This window comes from Delphinus delphis, chromosome 4 (assembly GCF_949987515.2).
Source record: "Delphinus delphis chromosome 4, mDelDel1.2, whole genome shotgun sequence".
Classification (NCBI taxonomy): Eukaryota; Metazoa; Chordata; class Mammalia; order Artiodactyla; family Delphinidae; genus Delphinus; species Delphinus delphis.
In genome coordinates this window covers 78,097,980-78,125,591 of record NC_082686.1, presented here as the reverse complement: position 1 = coordinate 78,125,591, position 27,612 = coordinate 78,097,980, and the positions used below count along the sequence as shown (strand labels likewise).

Genomic DNA, 27,612 nt, shown 5'->3' with positions numbered 1-27,612 from the left:
AATGAACTATTCCACATCATTAAGGGACTCAATGGAATGAGTCATTATTGAGCTCTTAAAAAGTCTATTGGACTTCTGCTTTGGGCCATAATTGAGGATATGAGACCAGAATTTGTTCTTAATAATGAAAAAAAAAAAAAAAGAGCAATCCATATGTGCAACAGCCATAAAAAAGAACCAGTTACTGACATACATAACTATATGGATGTATCTCAAAAGCAATATGTTGAATGAAAGAACCTACTAGGCACAGAATGCATGCCATGTGCCTCCGTTTATGTGACATTCTAGCATTGTGAAGTCCAGCATGGTAGCCACTAGCCACATGTGGCTTTTTAAATACAAGTTGATTAAAATTAAATAAAAATTAAAATGCAGTTTCTCAGTCACATTAGCCGTATGTGGTTAGTGGCTACCATGTCAGACAGTGCAAATGTCGACTATTCCCTTCATCACAGAAAGGTCGATGGGATAATGTTGTTCTAGAAAACATACGTCTGATACATAATGACAAAAAAAACAGGAGAGTGATCGTTTAGGGTCAGTGGTGAAGAAGGATTAACCACAAAGGGGAGTTTTTAAGGTAATGGAAATGAGGGGATTTGGGGGATAATGAAATATTCTATGTCTTGTTTGTGGTAAAGACTATATGGTATATACTATGTCAAAATTCCTCAAATGGAATGGTAGAATTAGTGAATTTTATTGTATGTAAATTATACCTCAATAAAGTTGATTCTAAAAAGTCAAGTGTTTCATGGAAGTACTTTTTTTTTTTAACAACTTTATTGGGGTATAATTGCTTTACAATGGTGTGTTAGTTTCTGCTTTATAACAAAGGGAATCAGTTATACATATACCTATGTTCCCATATCTCTTCCCTCTTGCGTCTCCCTCCCTCCCACCCTCCCTATCCCACCCCTCCAGGCGGTCACAAAGCACTGAGCCGATATCCCTGTGCCATGCGGCTGCTTCCCACTAGCTATCTAGGAAGTACTTTTTTAACCACTTATAATAATTATTAGATGTGTGTTGTTTTTTTTTTTTTTTTTTGCGGTACGCGGGCCTCTCACCGCCGTGGCCTCTCCCGTTGTGGAGCACAGGCTCCGGACGCGCAGGCTCAGCGGCCATGGCTCACGGGCCCAGCCGCCCCGTGGCATGTGGGATATTCCCGGACCGGGCACGAACCCTCGTCGCCTGCATCGGCAGGCGGACTCTCAACCACTGCGCCACCAGGGAAGCCCCTAGATGTGTTTTTGCAAAGATATAAACATGTTATTTGTCCACTAGACCGTATTTTGCTAGTCCCTGGAGATACAGAGATGAATCATAGCAAACCCACCCTCAAGTTGTTCACGGTCCAGTACAGGAGATGGGTCTTATGCAAAAATAGCTCAAATCCAGGAAGAAAGTAGCAGGTGCCCTTTCACAAGTGAAAATATCATGATTTAAGACATTAGAGGTAGCGTAGCTCCCTTTACCTAGAGGGATGAGAAAGGCTTCCTGTTCTTTGAAGTATTTGTGAGATATATGCACATGGGGTTTAAAAACATTCTGGATGGAAGACAAAATATGGTCCAAGGTGGGGGACAAAACAGAAGAGTATGTCACCCAGTGGATAGAGTGCATAAAGGAGAGCAGTTAAGAAGTAATTCACATGGATATAAATGAGAAGGGTTTGTGTTTTGAATACCTGAGTTTAGCAAAGTGCACATACTTGGCTGCTAGGCGCTGAAAGGAAAAAGTGTACTTTTATCTTACATTGTGTCCAGAGTTCCAGGCCCTCAATGTTACTGTTTCCCTAAGCTCTTTACTTTCTCCTCCTCTTCCTACAAATCAAAAATCTTCACAAACAACATAATTCAAAGATGTAGGTCATGGTCAGAAAGGCAATCACCTTCTCCCAGCCTAGTGCGTAACTTATTCTATTACAATCTCTACCTAAAAGACTTAAGGTGTTGGAAAAGCATCTAACTTGCACAGCAAAGAAATAATTTATGCATTTGTATAGTGACTTGAGCCGCCCTGGGTGAAGAGGGTTGTAATATAAATGTAAGTGGCAATTATGGTAATTATAGTATAATTGTCACTTATTTTCCCAGGTTCTGGATGGTTGTGTGCCATGGGTGTGCTGTTGAATTCTGGAGAGTTTGCCTTTTGCCCTTGGTCAGGGTAGCTCTCTGCATTTATTTTCACAATGCAGTAGGAACCAATATGTTTCATAATTATTTACATAATTTTTTACCATTTAGTATCTGTCCCTCTTACCTAATAATTTTAGGATTTTTAAAAATAACAGCTATTGATGTCAGGGCATACATTTTAAATGGTCTTTTTTATAAATTAGGCTATAAAACTTTTGAAATTAAAAGCATACTAGGGCCTCCCTGGTGGCGCAGTGGTTGAGAGTCCACCTGCTGATGCAGGGGACACGGGTTCGTGCCCCGGTCCGGGAAGATCCCACATGCCTAGGAACGGCTGGGCCCGTGAGCCATGGCCGCTGAGCCTGCGCGTCCGGAGCCTGTGCTCCGCAACGGGAGAGGCCACAACTGTGAGAGGCCTGCGTGCTGCAGGAATAAAAAAATTTTAAAAAAAGCGTACTAAGAATATTTGCAAATTAATAATTTCTGTGGGAGCCTAGAGCCTCTGTTGGTAAGTTAAAATATTTGGAAGAGCGCTGCTTATTTCCTAGAAGTATATAAAAGTATATAAAAAGCCTGAAAAGAGCACTAGGTCTTGCTACTCAAAGTGTGATGCAAGGACCAGCAGCACCAGCAGCAGCTGGGAGCTTGTGAGAAATGCAGAGTCTCAGGCCTCCCCCCAGACCTACTGAACTAGAATCCGCATTAGCAAAGTTTCCAGGTGACTCGCAGGTGCATCAACATTTGAGAAGCACTGCATTAGGGACCATTATTTCACCTCTCATTTTATAAATGGGAAAGGCCAGGCACTTGATGGAACTTGGCCATGCTCAAAGGAAATTGAGTATTTTTAATTTAAGAACTCTATATACTCCGGTCATCTGTATTTGCTAATAGCAGGGAATAAAGCCAAACACTTTAACTCCAATTAACAAATCTATAATTAATTAGTAAAATGACCTTCCCTCAAATTTCCCATTTTGTAGAACAAGCTGTTTGAATTGGCTGGGGCTCAGGCCGGCATATTTGTGAATTTCACAATTCACAGATGTTAGACACTCTCAGGCTAAGTAAGGAAGAGAATGTCGAGTTTTAAATAGCTTCTCCCTTCTATCCTGGCTGAAGCAACAAATAAAATATTTTTATGAAACATATTTTGAACCAAAATTTCTCAAAAGGAGATGTCAAATCGCTCTGGAAATGACCTTAGATTATCTTACAACTTTGATAACTTCTGATGTCACCAATTTACAGGTAACCTATGGTTGGGGGTGAAAGGAGGTTATGAACTTGCCATGTTAGTGACACTTGGGCACGCTGTTGTGTTTTTTTTTTTTTTTTCTGTTGGAGTCTATTTTAATTTAGCTTCTGAAACATATTTCATTCAATATCCAAATCCACAAAACCATGATAGGTTTACAGCCTGTATTCAGAAAGGAAGTGAATTATTCTGTATGTAGATTTTTTGATATTATATTAATTTTTGGATATATGAACAAGTTAACGGTTTTACTCCAAAGTAGCTCGAGCCAAAGCAAAACCAAAACCAGCAAAAACAATGACATAAATAAGAGAGTGGGAGAGACTGAGAGAGATGGAAAGAACTCGAATGTTTTCAGTAACAGGCAATTTGAAATAATTTTGTAAGCTTTAAAATAGTTGAAAATAGTGCATTATTTTCCATTTTAATATTACTTTAATATTACTTTAATATGTGTGTGTGTTTGAGGTAGGATATTTGAAAAACTCAGTAAAGGTTATTATTATTTTTTAATTAGGGAAAGCAAAGCTAAGGGGATGTGAATGGGTATCTCTTTTAGTTGAGACGAAGAGTGAGTTCTAGGTTAAATATAATCAAGGAATTTCCCTGTCTTTGCTATTTGAGATTGTGACCACAACAGGCGGTTGGCTGAAAGGGAGAATGAAGGGTGGGGGGAAGGGGGGTGGAGGTGGAGATGAAGAAAAAAAACAAAACAACTTCCTAAGCAGCTCTGTGAAATATTTAGTTCTAGAAGCAGTTACAGAAGCCCTCAAATCAAATCAGTATGCAGAGACAAGGAAACATTAATTAGCTGGAGCAGGGTGGACACTCATTAGCTCTTGTTCTGTTGTGAAAGTCCAGGCTGCTGAAATTAAACTCTGATGCCATTCATGCCAGCATCCAATCACCAGAGAGACCAGAAGTTCAGAGATGACTCCAAGTTGCCAACAAGTGTGGCCACTATACGACAAGGACTCTAAAGCCGTGGTAGAGGGGGAAGAACAACTTTAGAGAGGATGCCCAGCTGGTAAGATTCGACTGTTTCTGATGTTTTAGTCCCTTGATGAATCTCATTGGCTCAAATCAAGAAACGCTCCGCCTCTTTGCAAATGTGTGTGAAGGGGGGAAGTGTCTACACTTCTATGTCTGATAGCATTTGACCCTATTGCTTTTAGCCTTCTGGCTTTATATCTATGTATACACAGGTATATGTGTATATGTTATAATACTGTTCTCCATTTGTTGATATCAAAGAGAGTTGAAGGAAATGAATTTTGAAACTTCACGGTGTGCCACCCTACAGTACTGTCCCGACCCTTACATCCAGCGGTGAGTTTAAACGTGACGTAACTTCTATCAAAACTTAATTGGAGTGCCTTGTGTATGATGAGTGTTTCTGCTGTGTACAAAGAGCCGCCTCTCTTTGTTTATGAGCACAGTGATATTATTTTGCACTTTCTGTGGACTTAAAGTGGTCTGTGGGCATCTCTTCTGGTTTTCTTTTTTAGTTCCTATCTGGATGTACAAAGTAACAAAGTTTGTAGACCATCTTCCCATGGTTTCTTAAAAAATGGTCACACCATTTTAAGATGTTTAAAATCTGTTATTTGTCTGGATCAGCGCTCACCAACCCAAGAAGAAGACATTTCATTGGACAGGAATAGAATAGTCTGTGGGTGATCTTCAAGTCAAAAGAAACACAGAATAATTTTGATTTATACCTTAAAAACAGATAAATAGCCATTGTTATACCAAACAGATTGTGGCTTGTCATTTTGGCTCTGTGGCATATTTTCTTCTTGATTTGTTTCATAACAAACAGCATCTTTTGACAAATCTGACTTTTAAAACTTAACAATTATACTCAATTTTATTTCTGTTTATAGGAAGGAACGTTTGCCTAGCACTAAGAGGGAATATTAGTGAGCATGCACGATGTGTGTGTGTGTGTGTGTGTGTGTGTGTGTGTGTGTGTGTGTGTGTTTCAAATTAGAGTTTGCTATTTTTAAACTGGTAAATGAAATCTGAACAGTGTTTTTCCAGTCATAAAGTTATGGGAGATATTCAAGTCGTATGTAGCAGTGTGATGTTGTTAATTTAACAGTATGAGATTTGATGTTGGAATTTCATACTTTACTTTCTGAGACTAATGAGGGAGGTCCTCTGATTGCTGAAAATGGTGTGGTTCCAAAGGGGTTAACTTGTCATTCACCATGGTGCCTATTAGAGCCTCATCCCAGCAGTCCAGTGGGCTCTCTGGCCAGGACTCACGGTCACATTGCTCAGGCAGTTAAGGAAACTGTGTGATCTTTTTTCATTAATAAGATTTGTTACCTTGTAAACATGAATGTGGACTATGTAGACGTAGCTTCTTTTCCTGGGAGATTTTTGGTGGGCTGTGTGAGACAGCAGAAGAGGAAAAGTAAGAGAGAAATGTAAATGGAATGGTGGACAGAGTAAGAAAAGAAAGGAAGAAAAAGGAAAGAGAGAGAGGAAGCAAGTTTGTGGTCCTCCAGGTTGAAACGGGAAATGTGAATGGTGATTTGATTCCTGCCTTGCTGTGTGCCATGAACAATAGTAGCAAAAATGAATGGCTCTGGAGTTCACGTTCTTACATAAGATTTCGTTGGTGTTGGGGAGTGGGTGGATAAAAAGCAAAACACTAAAGATTTTCTAGTTCTTGAAATTTTTTCCAGCCTCAAAATTTTCTACTTCAATAAAATCTTTGAAATACTATTTCTAAGAGGGTAATTGTGGTGAAACATTTGCTGTATAACGCTTCCCTTGATGGCATCTTTTTTAAAGTAGGTACATGGATCTATCTCAGCTCTGGCAGAAGTTTTTTTCTATTGACTAGCAACCCACATGTCAATCATGTACACCTCTGTCCAGAGGTATTCCTAGTGATTGATGAGGGAAGCCTGTAAATATAGATACATGAGGAAATTGCTTTTCGGAGTGTCCCGGAAACCGGCTAATTCATGGAGCAAATATCACCTCAGTTTTTGTCAGATTGTAAAATTTAAAATAATAATAGTACTTTAAAAATACTTTAAATTTTGCTGAATCCCTGAACTTTAATTATGGTGAGTGTCACTTTGGGGGAAGGGGGGGCATGTTGGGGAGCTGTGAGATGGTGGTGCAGGGTGGTCAGGGAATATTTATTTGCCAAGTAAATTGTTTTAGGCAAGATTATGTACTTTCCATTTGTAATAAAAACTTAATCCGCAAGTAAACGAAAGAAAAATATTTGCTGCCGAGCATCTACTCTGTGCAAGGCACTGGAAATACAAAAATGAGTAAGATATAGCTGTAATGCTTATTTATTTAACTTTATAGTACTTATATATTTAATAACATATATTTGCCTCATATATTTTAACTGCTTTGTCAGATATTTCTAGACTACTTAGTGAATGAATGAATGAATAAATGGGATATCACTATAAGAAATCTATAATAATATATATTGTCGAAGCAAGAATCAAACAATATTCTCTTTGCTACCTAAGGAGTGAATGAGTTTGAGCTGTTTTTTCTAAGCAGACAACCCTTGCAGTTCTCAGTTTACAAAATCTATTTTAAGTAAGACCAAATTTAATCATTCCATAATCATAGTCATCTACATAGTTAAATTTGTCTTTTTCCTGACCTTGTCTTTAGAAAGAAACTGTAAAAGAGAATTTTCAAAAAAGGAAAGAACAGGATTTCTTGTTATTTTTAACTCTAAGCTACCTTAATGCATAAATTTCTTTTTATCGGAAAATAGAATAAATGAGAGCTGTTATTATCATTTACTGCTAAATGTTAATGCCATTCCTCAAAAGCCAATTTTAATATACATTTCAAAGTATGATGGTAATCATTCTCTCAGTTAAAATAGAGATTTCACCCTCTGTTATTTTTTCCTTTGCACCTGAACATATTGACACATTATGTATTTAGTTGTGCTCTGATGTGGATGCTAATTTACTCTAGTCTTTACAAAAACTTTTCTGAAAATCAAAACAGTACTTAAGCTATAGAGCTTAGATTTCCCCTTTGATGCTATTGACCATTACAAGAAAAAGAGAAGGTGGACAAATCACAAGTTTTGTCATTTTATTGCTAACTTAATTTTAACAAAAATAGATGAAATTATGCAAAATCAATAAATAAGAGCCAAAGGGTAAGATACAGTTTCCTTATAGATTAAAACCATAACAGTGAGTTCTGTTTACTTTTTATTAGTAAATATTCAAAATGAATCTAAAATTTAGCATTTTACAAGTTAAACTTTTGTTAATTTATGGTTTGGGTTATAATTTGGGTCTTCTTGCACCCTTTAGTTTTTAGAATTGCCACCTAGTTTTTAACATAAATCTCTTTAACCAAGTAATTCTAAAAGACAGATTAAATTCCTCCAAATATCATTTTGAAAATAAACCAGCTAAAATGATAAAAAGGAATCCAGATTAAATTTTGAAACACTGTGATAGCTGAGGACTAAAAATAAGAGAAAGTAAAACATATTACTACTTGACCCACTTGTAAAATGATTTTGAGTTATTTTTTTCAGTCACCCTCTACTCAAAAGAAGCTTGAACTGTTAAAGTACTGTATGGATGAGTAAGAAGTATTTCCTGTGTAAATTACATATTGATTGTGAATTTTATGCTTTACTAGCTTAAAGGTCAACTTTATTAACTGTATTTTCTAAATATATCCCAAAAGGAGGAGGAGGGGAGTGGGTGACAGCGAACTTACAATGGATCATTTTGTTTGTCAAATGCAATCGCATAAAGACAGATGTAGTCCTGTGTTGAGTGTCTTCCACTTGCTTCTCCACATCCACCCTACATCCTTCTTGTTCTGAATCCCAGGAAGCTGACTTATGAAGATTGCATTGACAGTTCCTTTCTCCTCTGGTTTCCTCTTGGGTTCAACCAGTGGGCACCTCTAGTAGGAGATCGAAGGGCAGGAGGAGAGTGAATTTGGGGTATATGTTTCCCTGCTGTTCTGCTACGTTTTCTACTAAAGGCTGCAGGTCCTGTAGGGGCTCTCAACCACAGTTCCGGACGTCTTGAGTTTGAGCAACTGCTCTCTCCTTTTCTTTCGAGCATAGGAGTGGTGCTTCCTTCGAGCATTTCTAGCCACTGCTAACTCCAAAAAGCCATACCATATCTCTTCTCCCTTGATCAATAGTTCCTTTATTAAACTATCTCCAACTGCTTTTTTTTCAAATGCTCTTTTTCCTCCCAAGGTCATACCCAGTAGAAAAACACATGAAAAATGTGCCCATAGTGTTGTTTATGTGCACACGGAAACTTCAAAAATTGATATAACATTTAATAATATAATTGCTGATGCCAATTAAGGATGTATCCATCCATTTCAGTGAGCAGGCCAGTTTTTAATAAGGCTAATCCATTAATTTTAGCTAGCTCCAGAATCACTAAGTTTCTTTGTCTGACTGAAAGGAATGAGCTGACATGCTGCAGTCTGTGTAGGTTGTTATGTCAGTACTTGAAATGAAGCAAGGCAGAGGACAGCAAGAGCTGGTTCATAAAGAAATACAAAGGTACAGTTTATCAGCAGGGACTAATGTAGCCACCAGTTGTAGTCAAGAAAAATCTGCCTCCAGCCCTTATAATTTCCACAAGAATACATGTCAAAAGACCTTCATGACCCACTGTAGAGTTAGCCAAAAGTATGATGTATTATAATTCTGTATGCTGCTCCTGAGCTGTGAGTGCATTTAAATGGCAGAGAGGCAGGGAAGTGTGTCAGCTGAGGGCACATAGGACTTGTCAAAAGACTATTATCCAATAGTCTTAACTCCACCACTCATTGATTATGTGACCTTCATAAAATCACTTAAGCTATCTAAATCAAAGTTTCTTCATGAGATAAGTAGGGATAACAACTTCTGGCCAACTGTTCACAACTAAGACATTGAGAATTAAATATTAACCCAACCAGAGTCTGAAATGCATCCCCTTAGGGTATTGCTCAGCTCTACTCTTGTGGGTATGGCACAACAGTGAACTGGAGATTCCTTCCCAGCGACAATTGTGTCCTCATGGAGGCAAACCTGAAGTTCCATTTTGCTCTATATCATCTTTCAATTAAGCACAAAGATGATTATGAGTCTTGACATGATCTTGACTTGTCCCAATTCTTCTGCTTTAGAATTGAGAAATCTAAAACCTTAGAGAGGTTAAGTGATTAGCCCAAAATCACACACACAAAAATAGTAGCAGAACCAAGTCTAGAATTCAAGTCTCTTCCCTGTTCAGTGCTATTTCTACCAGAGAACATAACATTTTATTAGATCTGTATAGAACTTTATGATTAACAAAGTGCTATTCAACACATTACGTAGCTGATCCACTGTGGCAGGTATGGTAAGCAAAATAATGGCCTCCAGAGATAGCCACGTCCTAATGCTCAAAACCTGAGAATATGTTAACTTACACAGCAAAGGGGTATTAGGTTGCAGATGGAATTAAAGCTGCTAATCACCCAACCTTAAAATAGGTAGATTATCTTGGACTGTCCATGTGGAGCCCAATGTAATCGCAAGAGTCCTCAAGTGGAAGTGGGAGGTAGAGAAAGAATAAAAGTGATGTGAGGTGAGAAAAGATTCAACAGATTTTGAACATAGAAGAGAATCAGGATCCAAGGAAGGCTGGCTGTCTCTCGAAGGTGGAAAAGGCAAGGAAGCACATTTTCCTTTACAGCCACCAGGAGGAACACAGTCCTGCCAACACCTTGATTTCAGCCCGGTGAGATCTGTATCAGGCTTCCAACCTGTAGAACTGTGAGATGATACATCTGGGTTGGTTTAAGCCACAAGTTTGTGGTAACTCGTTACAGCAGCAATAGGAAATGAATTCACCACATAACGGATTTTTATCCTCAAATTGTAGGTATGGAAACTAAAACTTTGTTTTGATTTGTTTGTTTAACTAAAGTATTCCATGAGCTTATTTATTTTCTTGGTGCTGAGTGGGGAAGATAGAAGGTATGAGTAAGATACCATCCTAGACCTCAGGGAATCCAAAGAAGAACTTCACACATAGAAATACTACAGTGAAATGTCTATTTAGGTCTTCTGCACATTTTTGGATTGGATTCTTTGTTTTTTTGATATTGAGCTGCACCAGCTGTTTGTAAATTTTGGAGATTAATCCTTTGTCAGTAGCTTCATTTGCAAATATTTTCTCCCATTCTGAGGGTTGTCTTTTCATCTTGTTTATGGTTTCCTTTGCTGTGCAAAAGCTTTTAAGTTACATTAGGTCCCATTTGTTTATTTTTGTTTTTATTTTCATTTCTCTAGGAAGTGGGTCAAAAAGGATCTTGCTATAATTTATGTCATAGAGTGTTCTGCCTATGTTTTCCTCTAAGAGTTTGATAGTGTCTGGCCTTACATTTAGGTCTTTAATCCATTTTGAGTTTATTTTTGTGCGTGGTGTTAGAGAGTGTTCTAATTTCATTCTTTTACATGTAGCTATCCAGTTTTCCCAGCACCACTTATTAAAGAGGCTGTCTTTTCTCCATTGTACATTCTTGCCTCCTTTATCGAAGATAATGTGACCATATGTGCGTGGGTTTATCTCTGGGCTTTCTATCCTGTTCCATTGATCTATATTTCTGTTTTTGTGCCAGCACCATACTGCCTTGATTACTGTAGCTTTGTAGTATAGTCTGAAGTCAGGGAGCCTGATTCCTCCAGCTCCGTTTTTCTTTCTCAAGATGGCTTTGGCTATTCAGGGTCTTTTGTGTTTCCATACACACTGTGAAATTTTTTGTTCTAGTTCTGTGAAAAATGCCAGTGGTAGTTTGATAGGGATTGCATTGAATCTGTAGATTGCTTTGGGTAGTATAGTCATTTTCACAATGTTGATCCTTCTAATCCAAGAACATGGTATATCTCTCCATCTATTTGTATCATCTTTAACTTCTTTCATCAGTGTCTTATAATTTTCTGCATACAGGTCTTTTGTCTCCTTAGCTAGGTTTATTCCTAGGTATAGATTGCCAACAAACACATGAAAGAATGCTCAACATCATTAGTTATTAGAGAAATGCAAATCAAAACTACAATGAGGGGGCTTCCCTGGTGGCACAGTGGTTGGGAATCCACCTGCCAGTGCAGGGGATGCGGGTTCGTGCCCCAGTCTGGGAAGATCCCACATGCTGTGGAGCGGCTGGGCCTGTGAGCCATGGCCGCTGAGCCTGTGCGTCTGGAGCGTGTGCTCTGCAACGGGAGAGGCCACAACAGTGAGAGGCCTGCGTACCGCAAAAAAACAAACAAACAAACAAACAAAAACTGCAATGAGATATCACCTCACACCAGTCAGAATGGCCATCATCAAAAAGTCTACAAACAATAAATGCTGGAGAGGGTGTGGAGAAAAGGGAAGCCTCTTGCACTGCTGGTGGGAATGTAAATTGATACAGCCACTGTGGAGAACATTATGGAGGTTCCTTAAAAAACTAAAAATAGAAGCACCATATGACCCAGTAATCCCACTACTGGGCATATACCCTGAGAAAACCATAATTCAAGAAGAGTCATGTACCACGATGTTCATTGCAAGTCTATTTACAAGAGCCAGGACATGGAAGCAACCTAAGTGTCCATCGACAGATGAATGGATAAAGAAGATGTGGCACATATATACAATGGAATATTACTTAGCCATAAAAAGAAATGAAACTGAGTAATTTGTAGTGAAGTGGATGGACCTAGAGTCTGTCATACAGAGTGAAGTAAGTCAGAAAGAGAGAAACAAATATCGTATGCTAACACATATATATGGAATCAAAAAAAAAAAAGGTCATGCAGGACCTACAGGCAAGACGAGAATAAAGACGCAGTCCTACTATAGAATGCACTTGAGGACACGGGGAGGGGGAAGGGTAAGCTGGGACAAAGTGAGAGAGTGGCATGGACATATATACACTACCAAATGTAAACTAGATAGCTAGTGGGAAGCAGCTGCATAGCACAGGGAGATCAGCTAGGTGCTTTGTGACCACCTAGAGGGGTGGGATAGGGAGGGTGGGAGGGAGACGCAAGAGGGAGGAAATATGGGGATATATGTATATGTATAGCTGATTCACTTTGTTATAAAGCAGAAACTAACACACCATTGTAAAGCAATTATACTCCAATAAAGATGTTAAAAAAAAAAGAAGAAGAAATACTACAGTGAGGTGCAAGGAAGGGTAGAAGGCCCTGGCCGTGCAGGCTGGGGACTGCAAGTACAAAGCACCCCTCTGAAGGCAGCAAGTTTGAAGGGTGACTTTGGTTAGTAGCATCTGTTGAGGTTTCTCAAAATGCTTCATAGTGAAATACATTTGACTCTTAGGAGGTAACTGAAACTGTGATGCCCAAATTCAGATTCAGGAAAATATAGTAATATACACATTCACTTCTGATGCTGTCAGGAATTCAGAGAGCTGTTACATCGATACCCTGAGACTATGACTTGATAAGTCCAGGTGGAGCTTCGGAATTGCATTGTTAACAAAAACAAACAATTCTGATTCATGAACGTCTCAGACCACTCTTGGGAAAAAACAGCTGCAGGCCTTCTGGTGGTATACGCTTCCCAGTTAATTTTAGGTTTAAATTACACTGATGCCTCCCTCTGAGAAATTGAGGGTGAGGGCAAGGAATGCAAAAGCAGCATTTTTATCAAGCACACCAGATGATTGGTTTGTATGCACACCCAATTTTGAGAGAGCGAGACAAACTTGGACCCAATGTCCCAGTTGAAGCTCGTAAAAAGGTACCCCCAGTGGTATGAACAGCAGAGACCACATGCCTTTCCAAAGACAGACTTCATGTTCTCACTTTACTTAAAAGCCGAGTGGATTGTGAGATTAAAGTGGCAATTTTCAATCTGTTTCAAGTCAAGAGAGCCAAGTTTTTGATTAGCTGTTTTGTAGCTCAAATTTGTCCTGACAGGGTTTCTATCTCCTTTAAAGAACTCACCAAGGAATACTCCTCAAGCAACAAGTGATGGATGGATAAAGCACTATAATTATGATCAAAGTCCAAAGACTCCAGCCTATGTAATTATGCACTTCCCAGCCTCTGAAAGTCACTTTGTTCCATTTAAAATAGGATGAGACATGGACATGGGGTGGTGTGTACTTTTTGGTTTGTCAGGTTTTGGGAAATGACAGTTATTAACATTTCTGTTTTACCTTAAGCCATAATATTTGGGGGATAATTTAGACGGAGAGAGTTGTCACTCTATTCTTATCGTTTGCCTTCCAATCTTCACTTACATTTGACTCTTTTTATTATGAATTAGACTCTTTCAAGTTCAGAGTGAAATAATTAAGCTTAGAAGAAGAATTATGAGGGCTGAAAATCTCCTTGCCACTTTTAAATTTCTCGCATCTTTTTCTTTTGTTTCAAGAGAGCAAACTTGATTTCTCAAGTTGAACAGCACCCATTCACACTTTCCATGAACTCGTGCAGCTGTCTCATAATTGAGGGCAATACCAGCATTATAATAATAAGACGGATAAAGCATTTTGAGTCAAGAAGTACAAAATTGGGGGCTTCCCTGGTGGCGCAGTGGTTGGGAGTCCGCCTGCCAATGCAGGGGACACGGATTCAAGCCCTGGTCCAGGAGGATCCCACATGCCGCGGAGCAGCTAGGCTTGTGCGCCACAGCTGCTGAGGCTGCACGCTGGAGCCCGCTAGCCACGGCTGCTGAGCCCACGAGCCACAACTACTGGTGCCCGCATGCCTGGAACCCATGCTCCGCAACAGGAGAAGCCACCACAATGAGAAGCCTGCGCACAGCAACGAAGTAGACCCCCACTCGCCACAACTAGAGAAAGCCCGCACACAACAACGAAGACCCAACACAGTCAAAAATAAATAAATTTAAAAAGAAAAAGAAGTACGAAATTGGAAGCTAGTGTGATAATTTAATCAGCCACATGGTTACCTAGAGTAGATTTTTTTTAAAAAAAATTTATATACTTTCGGCTGCATTGGGTCTTCATTGCTGCACACGGGCTTTCTCTAGTTGTGGCGAGTGGGGGCTACTCTTCGTTGCGGTTCATGGGCTTCTCATTGCGGTGGCTTCTCTTGCTGAAGAGCATAGGCCCTAGGCGCACGGACTTCAGTAGTTGTGGCATGCAGGCTCAGTAGTTGTGGCTCGCGGGCTCTAGAGCGCAAGCTCAGTAGTTGTGGTGCACGGGCTTAGTTGCTCGGCGGCATATGGCATCTTCCCGGACCAGGGCTTGAACCCGTGTCCCCTGCGTTGGCAGGTGGACTCTCAACCACTGCGCCACCAGGGAAGCCCTAGAGTAGATTTTTAATGTAAGCTTTTTTTACAGATGGTGATATAGATTGAAATAAATAATAGAATACGTACAAATTTATGACAGGGGTAACACTGCAATAGAGACTTTTGCCTCTAAAGTTAAGTGTGTCATGTCTTAAGATTGTTGATTGTATTTAACTTATCCCCCATGTTGATTGTATTTAACTTATCCCCCAGTCATATCCTGACATTTCATCAAGGTGGTCAATTTTTAGAGCTTCCTTAAAAATATCAGGCTTTAGATATTTTATTTGAAATTTAGCATTAGCTTTTCTTTTCCTTTTCTGACTCAGTGTTTCCATTTCTGTGCTTGAACTTAGTAGTGTCATTTACTTCTTAACTACCTAAATAATTTATTGAAGATTTCCATGGGAAAACTCACTTTCTTCCAACTTTTTTCATTGCAACCTCCCCTAAGTAAAAAGTGCTAATAAGATGTATGTTTCCATTTTATTTTTCTTGTGAACACTTTTATCTCAGGCAATGAATGAAAAACTTTCTTCTTGACAGGATTTTCCAACTAAATTATGAGCAATCAAAAGTCAGCATCTCAATCTAATGTGATATATCTATGGACCTGCATAAGCTATTTTTTAGTATCCTGTAGAGGCTGATGTGGTTTTAATGAATATTTCAAGCTTAGTGAAGAGATCTCACTGGATGACTTCTCTTCACATTAGCACTGGTGTGAATGTGGCACACTTTATAGAATCTTATGTTGAATCATGTCTTCACTGAGTGAAAGGCTTGTCTATGAAAGCACTACTTGCCCTTCTATCTGACATTTGAGGACCCACCTTATCTTCCTACATAAAATGTATATACAGTTTTACCTCTAAATCTTGAATATTTTCCCTCTCTACTTTTCTCCCCCTTCTTCCTTCTCTCTTTCATAGAAGCTCTGTGTATCTTTGCTTCTTGGGAATATAGAATATTCCTGAAAAAGCTAAAAATGTCACAAAACAGTTTTTTAAAAACTAGTTCAAGCTTTGCTCTGCAAAAGTAAAATTGGGGCATTTTGTGAGAGAAATTATGACAGCCACATATCAAAAATTAAGAACTGACAAAATATATAACTTCTGGATTTTATTTAAAAATACGTCTTAGTATTGCTATCTAGTTTATCTGAGTTGCTAAGCAGATTTTAAAGGAGTTTTGTAAGTTAGCAAATATTTAAATAAACTGATAGATATTGTTTGTTGGGGTGACAAGGAGGAATAGAAAAAAGGAAATGACAAAGGCTTAAATAGTCCAAGCTTATTGGAAACTACAAAATTATTCAATAATGTTCAGTAAATATTTATTAAATGAATATATGATAAGAAGTTTAAAAATTCAAAGTTTTTAAGTACTGGTTTTTGCTATATCAGATCTTCTAGCACCATATGAATTAAGTGCAAGTTAAAGAAAGATCTTTGAAGCTCAGGTCGAAACATAAATGTCAGAGCACTTTAGATGAAATATTCATTCTCAGATGAAATATTCAGATAAAAGCTTTTGTGACTTGATATTAATGATATCAAAAATTATTAGAGAAATGACGTGTTCTCAACAATAGTAGAAGCCAAAAAAACAAATCTAGTAAAACAGTTGTTTTCCATGTCATCTTCTGGCTCCATAATTTTTATATATAAATTGTAATCATAAAATAATTTCAATATTCTATTACATAAATTACATAAGACCTTTCCATTTGTCATATATTTTGTATTTATGATAAATGCATAAGGATTTCATCATATCAATGCAAATTAATACATTTATTTCCCTTATTGAATATTTAGATTGGATATTATAAGTTAAAAATAGTATATAGCCACTTTTTTTGAGTTATTTTCTTGGGTTCATTTCATGAACCAAATATTTAAGGAAAGCAACTAATACATGTTCAATCTATACAAATTGCTCTGTAATTTACCCTTGTTATCTCATGTAATCTGTTTTTTCTTAGCTATGTAATATGCCCAGTTTGCAGATGAGAAAATGATGCTCAGAGAAATGACTAGCTGAACCAAGATGACTTAACTAGTATGTGGAAGGAACTCTTTGTATTTTCATTTTTACCTGAGTCAGAATTTGAAACCAGGACGACCTGATCTAAAGTCTTTTCTGTTTCCCCCAGAATATGCTGCCAGCTAAGAAGTAAGAGGGTTAGCAAATAAAAGTGTATATACTTTTTCAAGTTTCTGGAAAACATTGTTCATTAAAAGGGTATGCCAATAAATTTTGCCTAAGAGTTCCAGTTTTAGATATTATTTTTAAATTTTGCTAATTTAGTAGATGACATATGGTTTTAATTAGCACTTTTTTATTATTAACTAGATAACTACAGAAACCACGATTACTAATTTTCTAGGATCTCAACTTCTGATCCTGTATTTTTAGAAAATGAGGATGAGACATAAGCCACTAAATATCTAGTATTTTTTGAATTCTTATTATGTGTCAGAAACTGTTCTAGGCACTTTACACATTTAATTCTCAAATCACTTTAAGAGGTATTTACTAGTATTATCTATTACTAACCAAGAGAAGTAGTATAATGTTTAAGAGACTGGTTTTTGTGGCCAGGGTGCCTTGGTTCAAATTCTCTGCCAGTTGTTAGATCTCCTAACTTAATCTCTGTGTTTGTTTTCTCATGCATGATTGATAGACCACCTACCTGAGTGAGTGGCTTTGAGAATTAAATGAGTTAATTGTACAAAGGACTTAAAGACAGCGACTGGCACATAGTAAGTGTTGTATAGGCGATAGCTCTTATCCTTATTCTATAGATGAAGACATTGAGGCACAGAGAGGCTGTGTAATCTGCCCAGGTTAAAATAGCTGGACACTGGTGGAGATGAGTAGGATCTTGATTTCTATAACATTATTTTTTTATGGTCATACCTTAATTAACTCTCAGTAGATTCTATGTAGGGATGACTTTTGTCCTTAGTTTAATTGTTTTCTAACTGTTGTTGTTTATTTTGAATCACTACTTTTGCTCCCCCATTGCTGTTAATAATTCACAAATCCCTCATTCCCTAATTTCTGTTATGAAATTTGGTGACATAAATAGAATCCTCTTCCACATTCTCTCAACTCTATCCAAATTAATTCAGCCTTTTTTCCCATTTCCACTACCCATGTGACATTTTTTCCAGTGTGGTATTTTGGCTTGCCACCACCTTGACCTTTTGTTCCTTGTACTCCTCTGCTAGCTCGTCTCAACTGAAAGCTGTTCTTTCTCTGCAAATACCCATATTACCCATTGTTCTTCAGTAGAAGCAAAGCCTTTTTATTCAGAGGGCCAAGGGATGGACCTAACATATTTCACGTTCAACACTGCTGTTTTCAGATCATTGTTTACCCACCATCACTCATTAATTTCATGTCTTCTGAAACCTCTTCCATCAAAGTGATTTACTGAACTTCATGACAATGCACTGACTTTAGGAGCTTCTCCTCGGTAACTTGGCTCCATTTTCTTCTTTACTTCTGCCAACTCTTTGGGAACTTCAGTATCCTTTTGATGTCCTTCCTATAATGTAGTCTCACATTTCCTTGGCTTCCTTAACTCAAGGAGCTCCCATTTCTGCTCTGTTCCAGTTACTGACCCATATAACCATGTCCTGGACTTCCTCATTACTGGAAGTTATTGCAGTCCCAAATCATACCACCTCACACTTCCATTTCTGATCAAAATCTATTGTCCCTTTCCCTCTCTCACACCCCCAGCCTGCCCTGAACCTGTTCTGTCTGCACACTCTCACAGGCCCCCTGCAAAAACCCCATCCCTTCTTCAAGGTTTGTCTTAATTACTGTTTATTTCATAGTGTCTTCTGTGCGTATTTCCTTACAAGTTTCTGTCCACCTACTAAACCCTCACTACTCAAAGTGAAGTACATGGAATATTACAGAATCTGGGGCCCTGCATCAGTCCTACTAAATGTTCTTAACAAGAACTCAAGGGGATTCATGGACACTAAATTTGAGAAGCACTGCTCTAGCCTCGTAGTTCTCCAGGTATAATCCTGAGATCACAGTAATAGCAGCACCCAAGAACAAGGTAGAAATGCTGACTCTCAGGCCCAATCTGAGCCCTACTGAATCAAAAAAATACCTGGAGTTGTGACCCAGCAATCTGTATTTTAACACACTCTTTAGGGGATTCTGATCACACTGAATTTTGAGAAGCTACTTATACAACTTTCAAGTGGTGGGACTGTCTTGTTTATTTTGATATTCCTTGAGTGTATATAGGAGGTGCTTTACAAATGCAAAATAAACGAAGAAGTGAATGGCTGAGTGAATAATGCTTTTGCTTATCATTGCAAATAATGTGTTATATTTCTTTTCTCATATGCCATAGAACTTTATTTATATTTCTGTAAAGGTATTTATATGTATTTACTTAAAAAAACTAAGCTCTTAATTATTTATGAATATATACCATGTCTAATATTGAGTCCGGAACATAGTAGGTATTCAATAATTGTTTAATTCAGTTAGAATGTTTTTGTTCTACATTTTTATATTTTTGTTCTCTCTCCCTCACTCCTTATCTGCCTTTCCCTTACTTGATACATTGTTTCAGATCAAGTAAAGGACCAAATAGGAGACACAAGGCAGGCAGGGACCTGACCTATTGGAATTCATATCCATATAACAACAGAAATAAATCTTAGGGGAAAAAAAAGTTGATAGAAGTGAAAAAGGCAAATGAATTGGGTTTGAGACTAGAGGTGGTGGCTGGCCACACCTATAATCTATTCCCTGACAGAATGGCTTTGGTTGTCATGTCAAACCCTGTGAGAATGTGTGCAGTGCAAACACTACTAGAAACCAGAGGCAACTTGGGTCTGAAAGAAGCTTCGCTAGTCATAAGAGAGGTCTATGATTTTCATTGCCTAAAGAACTCTGTTCAGTCTCAACCAATGAGAACCCTGAAATGAAATTGTCAGGCTGGGTAACTAATGCTGCTCTTGGCAACAGCAGCCCATGGATTCTTTTCATTGAACAGGGACAGACTATAAATAATAGCATTTGTGTCACATTTTGTCACTTCCAAGAACTCCAGAAGCACTGACAAATAGACACCAATGTTCTACTCCAGGTTGCAGGTGGATATACAGGTTTTTTATACTCAGGGAGGAGGGCTGCTGTAACCAGATAGGAACCCAAATAATGATGTGGTTCTTCAGTTTACGATTTTAGGCTAAAAATGACTATTCTGTCATTTTGGACTTTTTCTTTATTAGTCATGCCCTAAAATTTAGGTCTTTATTGGGGCATTAAAAATTTCTAACATGGTGAGTATCTGTGCTAAAACAATGACTGCTTCGTATGTCTCAGTTCTGTGATGAGCAGTTCACCAAGGTCATTAAATATAACCCATAAACTAATTCCAACTCTCTCCCTCTTAGAGTGCCCACTTCAACAGGTCTTCCTCTGGTGGCTTCTCTAGTCACACACTGCAATCCAGAGGGCTGATGGAGGGGATCAATTGATTGCGTTTGCCTAGAAAGCCATTTCAGACTCTACATGGTTGTTCTCTGGAAGCCTAACATCCCTTTTGCCATTTTCCTGATCCTACGAGGCATGGTTGCCTGGTCATTGTGCACGCAGCCTTCCTAGGAAGGCAAAAGCCAAATGATGGGACATTGTCTTACATACATAAAAAAAGCCTCTGCCTTTCTACCTTTCCTCCACTCACCACCTTGCTTTAGCAGTTTCCAGAATAGAAAAGTTAACACTAAAATTCATGAGTTTCAAAATAAGTGGACTAAAGAATATGTATGAGTTTTAAAGATATTACTATTTATTTCATTTGCAATGAGAATTTTGCTTCTTTTAAAGAAATCAGTATTAAGAAACCTTATGAGATCAACTGCATTTTGTAAGAAGCTTACAGATTTCTGCATGGAAAGATTAATTTCAAAGGTTTTTACAATAATATTTCTTCAAAGGTTTATTATTATAATCTGCTACTTCAGTGGGAGTACATATTTTCTATAATTTTAAGCAAAATATATTTATAGTATCAAATTTTTGAGCAAAAAAAATAAAAGCGGAAGGAGGAGGAGAGAAAGTCTTTCAATGGCAGTGCGTGCTCAGATGTCATGGCCTCTTATTTAATTGCAAACTCATCCCCTTCCCCTTCCACATTTCCAATCCCCAGTTCCTTACTATGCTATTTTGTCCGTATAATACACATCACCTTCCAAAATACTACTTCATTTACTTATGTTTATTGTTTCTTACCTGTCTCTCCACAGTGGAAGGTAAGCTCCATGAGGATATGTGTCTGATTTATACCCTGATTTATCCCAAACGCCTAGGAAAGAGCCTGGCACGTGTGGATGCTCAGTGAATAACTTGTTGATTGAAAAATTACGGAGAAGCAGTTAATTAAAAAATCCTTAGTCACTGATGCTTTCCCTGATGACTAAGGTACAACTTCTTTAAAATGACTGAAAAAATCTGATTGAGAAAAGGAGTTTTTTCTTTCATCAGGGATATGAGGTTTAAAAGGGTGGCGACCCAAAGTCACAGAGCTGGTCAGTGGGAGAGCTGGGACTTAGTCAGCATTTCACACTCAGGATTCAGTGTGCTTCTCACTAAACTTTGCCGCTTATCCTGTCTGTAAGCCTGGATATCTTGTTTGTCCAAATCTCTCATAATTTTTCAGGGTTTTATTATGTAAAACCCTTTCACATGTAGTATTTGACCCACAGAGCTATTATTAGTTGCATTTTATAGATAAAGAAGCTGAAGATAGGGAGCCAGTGACTTGTCAAATATCACACAGAAGTCTAATTGAGGGCAAAGGCAGGACTAGATTCCTGGAAGCTAATCTAATAGCCTTTGTTATTACACATTTCTCTTGCAACTGTTGATTTAACAAATGTACTGGGTACCATCTATGCATCAAGCCCTATTCCAGGCACTAGTGAGCGAAAACTCATCCCCGCTGTCATGGAACTGATACCTTCAGTTCACAAATAAACACATGATGTGCTGGGTAGTGCTAAGTCTCTGCATAAAAGCGAGGCAGGACAAGGGCTATGTAGAGAGAATGACAGGTTTGGAAGGAATCCTATATGAAATGGGATGTCATCTAATAAGTCCTCTCAGATGAGGCGACCTTTGAATAGAGATCTGAAGAGAATAAGGAAGAAATCTGGGGAAGAGAGAATTCCAGGATGCGAGGAGATTGGAGTGGCTGAAACAGCGTGGGCAAGAATGGAGAGATGAGATGAGATCGGTTGTTAGGGAGCAGGGCTGCAGCGTCTAGATGTAAAAAGGGGTTGACTTTTCTCTCATAAGAATTTTATTGTCTTACATTTTAAAGAATTACTTTGGCTGTGTGCTATGTGGGAAACAGACTGTAGAGACCAGATCTAGGGGCTATTGCTCTAGATGAGAATTGATGATTCTTTGTACTAAGGTGATAAAGAGTGGTAGTATCAAGGATACATTTCAAAAGCTGACCAATAGAATTGTTGAAGCTTATAGAGAAGGACCTTATTTGGGGCTTGGGTGTCATCCATAGAGAGCATCTAGTTTCCACAGCATGGTATTACCTCAGTGAATACGTCAATGCAAAGCTAACCCTCAAACTTGAAAGCTTAGAGGTCTGATGCTTCAGCACAAGATCACTTCTTTGTTAACACTCAGACTGATATACGAACATGAGAAAGCCAGTGTATCATCTCTTACAATGGGAAATATGGCCATCTTGAATAAGCTTCCTTCGGCTGATAAGCATATTCTTTTCTTGTAGACATATTGTAGGGGACAGCAAATTAGATTCAGGATGTTGCTAGATGAATATGACATGGCAGAAAAGTGGAGGTCAATGGATAACTTCATAGCCTGATAAATCCATCTCCATACAGCTAACTCCATAAAGATATACACACTGAGAGAACCATGTAGGTACTCATGTTCTTGAGCCAGAATATACATGTGTCAGGACAAAGCTGGAGACCCAATAAAATGTACCCCTCTTCTTGTTCCTCAGCCCTGACAATAATCAACAAATTCTCTATCCTTGACTACACATTTTTCCTTTAGATATGTTAGTATATTTGATCAGATTTCACTCTATTTTTGGCCTAAGATCATTTCTGTCTCTTGACTTTGCCGATGAGATCCAGTATATTTTTGTTTTGCTCACGAAAGGCAATTATTATTTCTCAGTTTCTGAGTTGTCCCCATTATTGGTTACTATTATAAACTATCTTATATAATTCTCCTAAAACTCTGCTCAATAATTATCTGCTAAATTTAGACCAATTGAATCAAAACAAATACAGTTTTCTTTTCAAATCATGGTACCTGCTGGTTGTTGTGGTGGTGGTGTTCTTATTATAATAGTAAAATAACCTAATTTCCAGATGTCTCAGTTCAATCTACCTAAAACTAGACCTTTTTGGATATATGGTATGATAGTTTTTATGAGCTGTAATTATTAAGCAAAAATTCCTTTAATTTTCTTAAAGCTTTTGCCCTAAACCATGTTTTATTTATAATAAGATGCTTGTCTATAACCTTTATATATTTAATGATTAAATATAAACAGATTCTTAGTCTTTGTTATTATTTTTTTTTTTTTTGCCGTACGCGGGCCTCTCACTGTTGTGGCCTCTCCCATTGCGGAGCACAGGCTCCAGACGCACAGGCTCAGCGGCCATGGCTCACGGGCCCAGCCGCTCCGCGGCATGTAGGATCTTCTCGGACCAGGACACGAACCCGTGTCCCCTGCATCGGCAGGTGGACTCACAACCACTGCGCCACCAGGGAAGCCCTAGTCTTTGTTATTTTAAACCCAAAAGAGTATGTTAGAAGCATCTCAAGTCTTTCATGTGGTTCTTTGTACTTGGGGGAGAAATGGTTAAATTTCAGCCCACCCTCCCCTAGGGCTGAAGAGATTAAATAATCAAATGATGATTAGATCCTCTCTTTATGCGTGTTTGTTATTCATAGAACATTCTATATACCTAATCTCCCATTTATTTGTGAGACATATTTGTGCTTATTACCTAAACCTGGGAAAGCGTAAGACCCGTTTGCCAGCAGTGTGTCTTACAGTAAAAAACCAGTTGAAGTATCCCACTAAACATATGAAATAGTTACTTAAGTAAAAGAGTGTTAACACGAAGGTTTTGAATTTTTTAATTTATAACCATTCTAAAGAAGCAAATGACAAGGGATTGTTCATGACAAAGTGAAAATATAGATTATTAAAATGGAAATGTATATTAAAGAAGATGAGTTATATTTTCCTTTACATGCTATAGGACAAAATCATTTTAATCTTAAAATCAAAACATGATTATTTTGTTTACTGGCTTTAATATTAGAACATAAAAGTATCTGAGGTTACTTGATACGCATATCCTTTACGACATTTACTAAAGGGTAAAACATGTACAAATTGTTGGTATATATATAATTATTTTTGAATAAAGTAATTTTAAGAAGTATTTTTCAGCTGAATCTTTGTGGGAGAGATATATTACTAATGCTTACCTTGAAAGAGACTAGAGTTCTCAGATATGCCAATGTTGTAATGGCTTTTTTCCAAAAACATCTATCTAAAAAAAAATCCTAAAGAAACGATCAATAGAATAAGTTGGAAAATCTAGAAATCATAAAGCCCTTTCATATTTGCATTAATGACCTACGTATTTAGAAATTTCATGTACTGAGATACCTCACACTCAGATTTCAACATAAAATTTCCTGGCCCAAGTCTTTTGTGTCATGTCCTCTTATTTTCCACGGTCACATGCCCTCAACGTACTTTTTTGTTCAGCTTGATGAGCTAGAAGGGATCTTAATTGAGTTAGTGGAGAGAAGCCAAATTTTTGCTTTTGCATTCCACTGAGAACACCTGAATGGGAAGGTCATGGGACAGTTCTTGAAATGTAGCACCCTGCAATGAATTTTATAGTAATATCAAGCCTTGATCATCAGTTAGCAAGAAATGCCATAGCTAACCTTCTCATAGACTCACAGAATTTGTGGAAGTGAAAGGAACATTTGTCATAATTTTTAAAGCTATCTTTAGTCTACTGGAACAAAATTAAATGGAAGTTGAGATATCTGCTTCTGTAAAATCTTTAAAAATTAGAGAGACTTATGGTTTAATTTAACTCCAATATGCAAGGATCTCAGAGACTGTAACTTCTCTTACAACAAGAAAAAGCTGGACTGAAAAATCAACAACTTTTCTTGTACCTATTAGAAAAGTGAGGTTGCAAGACTAATAGCCACCGTAAAATCTGAAGAGATAGGTTCATGCAGAGAGAAAGACAGTAGAGATCTGCCTAGCTGCAGCAGAAGCCATAAAGTGGTGGGATCATTTAACTGATTAATTGCTGGAGGTTGTGTCCACTAGCTTAAAGCAAGAGACCCTTTGAACTGCAGTCTTGGAAGAGACCCACACTTTCCTGGGCTTCTACTGGGAACCCCACCAGGTTCTTACTATGAGGATCTGAGTAAGATCCCCCATGGAAGGGAAAGGAAAGAGAAGCCAATGTGAAATAGTGTTCTCTATAACATCACAAAAGGACTATTATCTAGAGGGAAAGACTACCAGAGGCTCATCAGTTGGTAATCTTCCCTCTCAGGTCCCATCCACCCTTAATACCTTTGTAAGGAGGAAAAATAACATCATTGAGAGGGGCCAGGGTTTCAAGAAAATAGATTGGGAATACTGGAGTCAGAAAAGGGAATAGAGGTCAGGAGTAATAAAGCTATTCTAGTGGAGAAACACTTGTGAAGATCACATCCCTGTGGTACAGATCCACTAAAAGACTGAGGTTTAATTAGAATCGAATAGAACCTTTTTCCTCCCCAACACCTTATCACTATACCAAATGGACTCCAGTATAACATCAGTAGATTACACCTGAAAGATCTGTGAGTAAGAGACTTTCACAAAGGAATGCCCCAAATCGAAGCAAGAGCTAAAAATAAGGATGCTGGAGAAATTTGAAGCCTCTGACACCTATACCTACGGAAAGTTTAATCACAGTCTGACTTCTAGCAATATTAACATAAATCATTAAACTAAAGGAAAATTTACTTTTACATGTCCAGCTTTTGACAAAAATTTCAAAGCATGTAAAAGGTAGGAAAATCACAGTTTGAAGAACAAAACAATCATAACCTCAGATATGACACAGGTGTTGAAATTATCCAAGAGGAGATTAATATGTTAAGGGCTCTAAGGGAAAAAGTCAAAAACATGCAAGAGCAGATGAATAATATAAGGGAAATGGAAAATTTAAGAATCAAAAGGAAATGATAGAAATCAAAATAATGTAACATTATGATTTATTCCAGGTATACGAGTCTGATTCAACATTCAAAAATCAGTTTATGGGGCTTCACTGGTGGTGCAGTGGTAGAGAGTCCGCCTGCCGATGCAGGGGACACGGGTTCGTGCCCTGGTCCGGGAAGATCCCACATGCTGCGGAGCGGCTGGGCCCGTGAGCCATGGCCGCTGAGCCTGCGCATCCGGAGCCTGTGGTCTGCAACGGGAGAGGCCACAACAGTGAGAGGCCCGCGTACTGCAAAAAAAAAAAAAAAAAAAATCAGTTTATGTAATCAATCACATTAACAGGCTAAACAAGAAAAATCACATGATTATATCAATAGATGCAGAAAAAGCATTTGACGAAATCCAACATGTATTCATGATTTAAAACTCTCAGCAAACAGTGAATTAATGGAACTTCCTCAAGTTGATAAAAAATATATTTTATAGATATTTTTTGTATGTATCTATGCAAACAACCTACAGCTAACATCATACTCAATGGTGAGAAACTAAAAGCCTTCCTGCTAAGATCAGGAACAGGCAAGGATGTTCCCTTTCACCATTGCTTTCAATATAATATTTGAAGTCCTAACTAATACAGTAAGTCAAAAAAAAAAAAAGGAAATAAAAGCATACAAATTGGGAAGGAAGAAATAAAACACTTTGTGTGCAGATGATATAATTATCTATGTAGGAAATCCAAAAGAATCAACCAAAAACAAAAAAAAAAAACCCAAAAATCCCTCTTGGAACTCATAGGCAGTTATAAGGAAGGTTGCAGGATATAAGTTTAATATACAAAAGTAAATTGCTTTCCTGTATACCAGCAGTGAACAAGTGGAATTTGAAATGAAAAACAATGCTATTGACATTAGGACATAAAAAAAGAAATACTTAGGTATAAATCCATCAAAATAAGTACAATATCTATATAAGAAAATCTATAAAACATGGATGAAAGAAATTTTTATAAATGGAGAGATAACCCAGGTTCACAGAAATATTTAATATTGTGTCCTTCCCAACCTGATCTATACATTTGATCCTTGAACAATGCAAGGGTTAGGGACTCCAACCCTCCACACAGTCAAAAATCCGTGTGTAACTTTACAGTTGGTCCTCCATATCAGTGGTTCTGCATCTGTAGATTAATTAAACGAACTATGGATCATGTATCATACTACTTATTTATTGAAAAAAAATCTGCACATAAGTGGACCCAAGCAGTTCAAACCTTTGTTGTTCAAGAGTCAACTGTATATTCAATGCAATCCATATCAAAATCCCAGGAAGTTACCTTGTTGATATTGACAAACTGATTCTAAATATTATATGGAGAGGCAAAAGACCCAGAAGAGTAAACATATTATTGAAGAACAAAGTTGGAGAACTTACATTACCCAAGCTTAAGACTTAAAGTAATCAAGACACTGTGGTATTTGGTGAAACAATAGATAAGTCAGTGGAACAAAATAGCCCAGAAATAGACCCACCTAAATATAGTCAACTGATCTTTGACAAAGGAGCAAGGTAAGTACAATGGAGTAAAGA

General features: G+C 37.8%; 1 protein-coding gene across 1 annotated transcript in view; it reads left to right on the top strand.

Moving 5' to 3' along the window:
• The first annotated feature begins 4,669 nt into the window (after nt 1–4,669).
• The window catches only part of TP63 (tumor protein p63), a 220,849-nt gene continuing 197,906 nt past the window's right edge, over nt 4,670–27,612 (top strand). The window contains exon 1 of the mRNA XM_060010951.1: nt 4,670–4,731. Coding sequence (XP_059866934.1) covers nt 4,670–4,731 — 62 coding nt within the window. The remainder of the gene's footprint in view (nt 4,732–27,612) is intronic.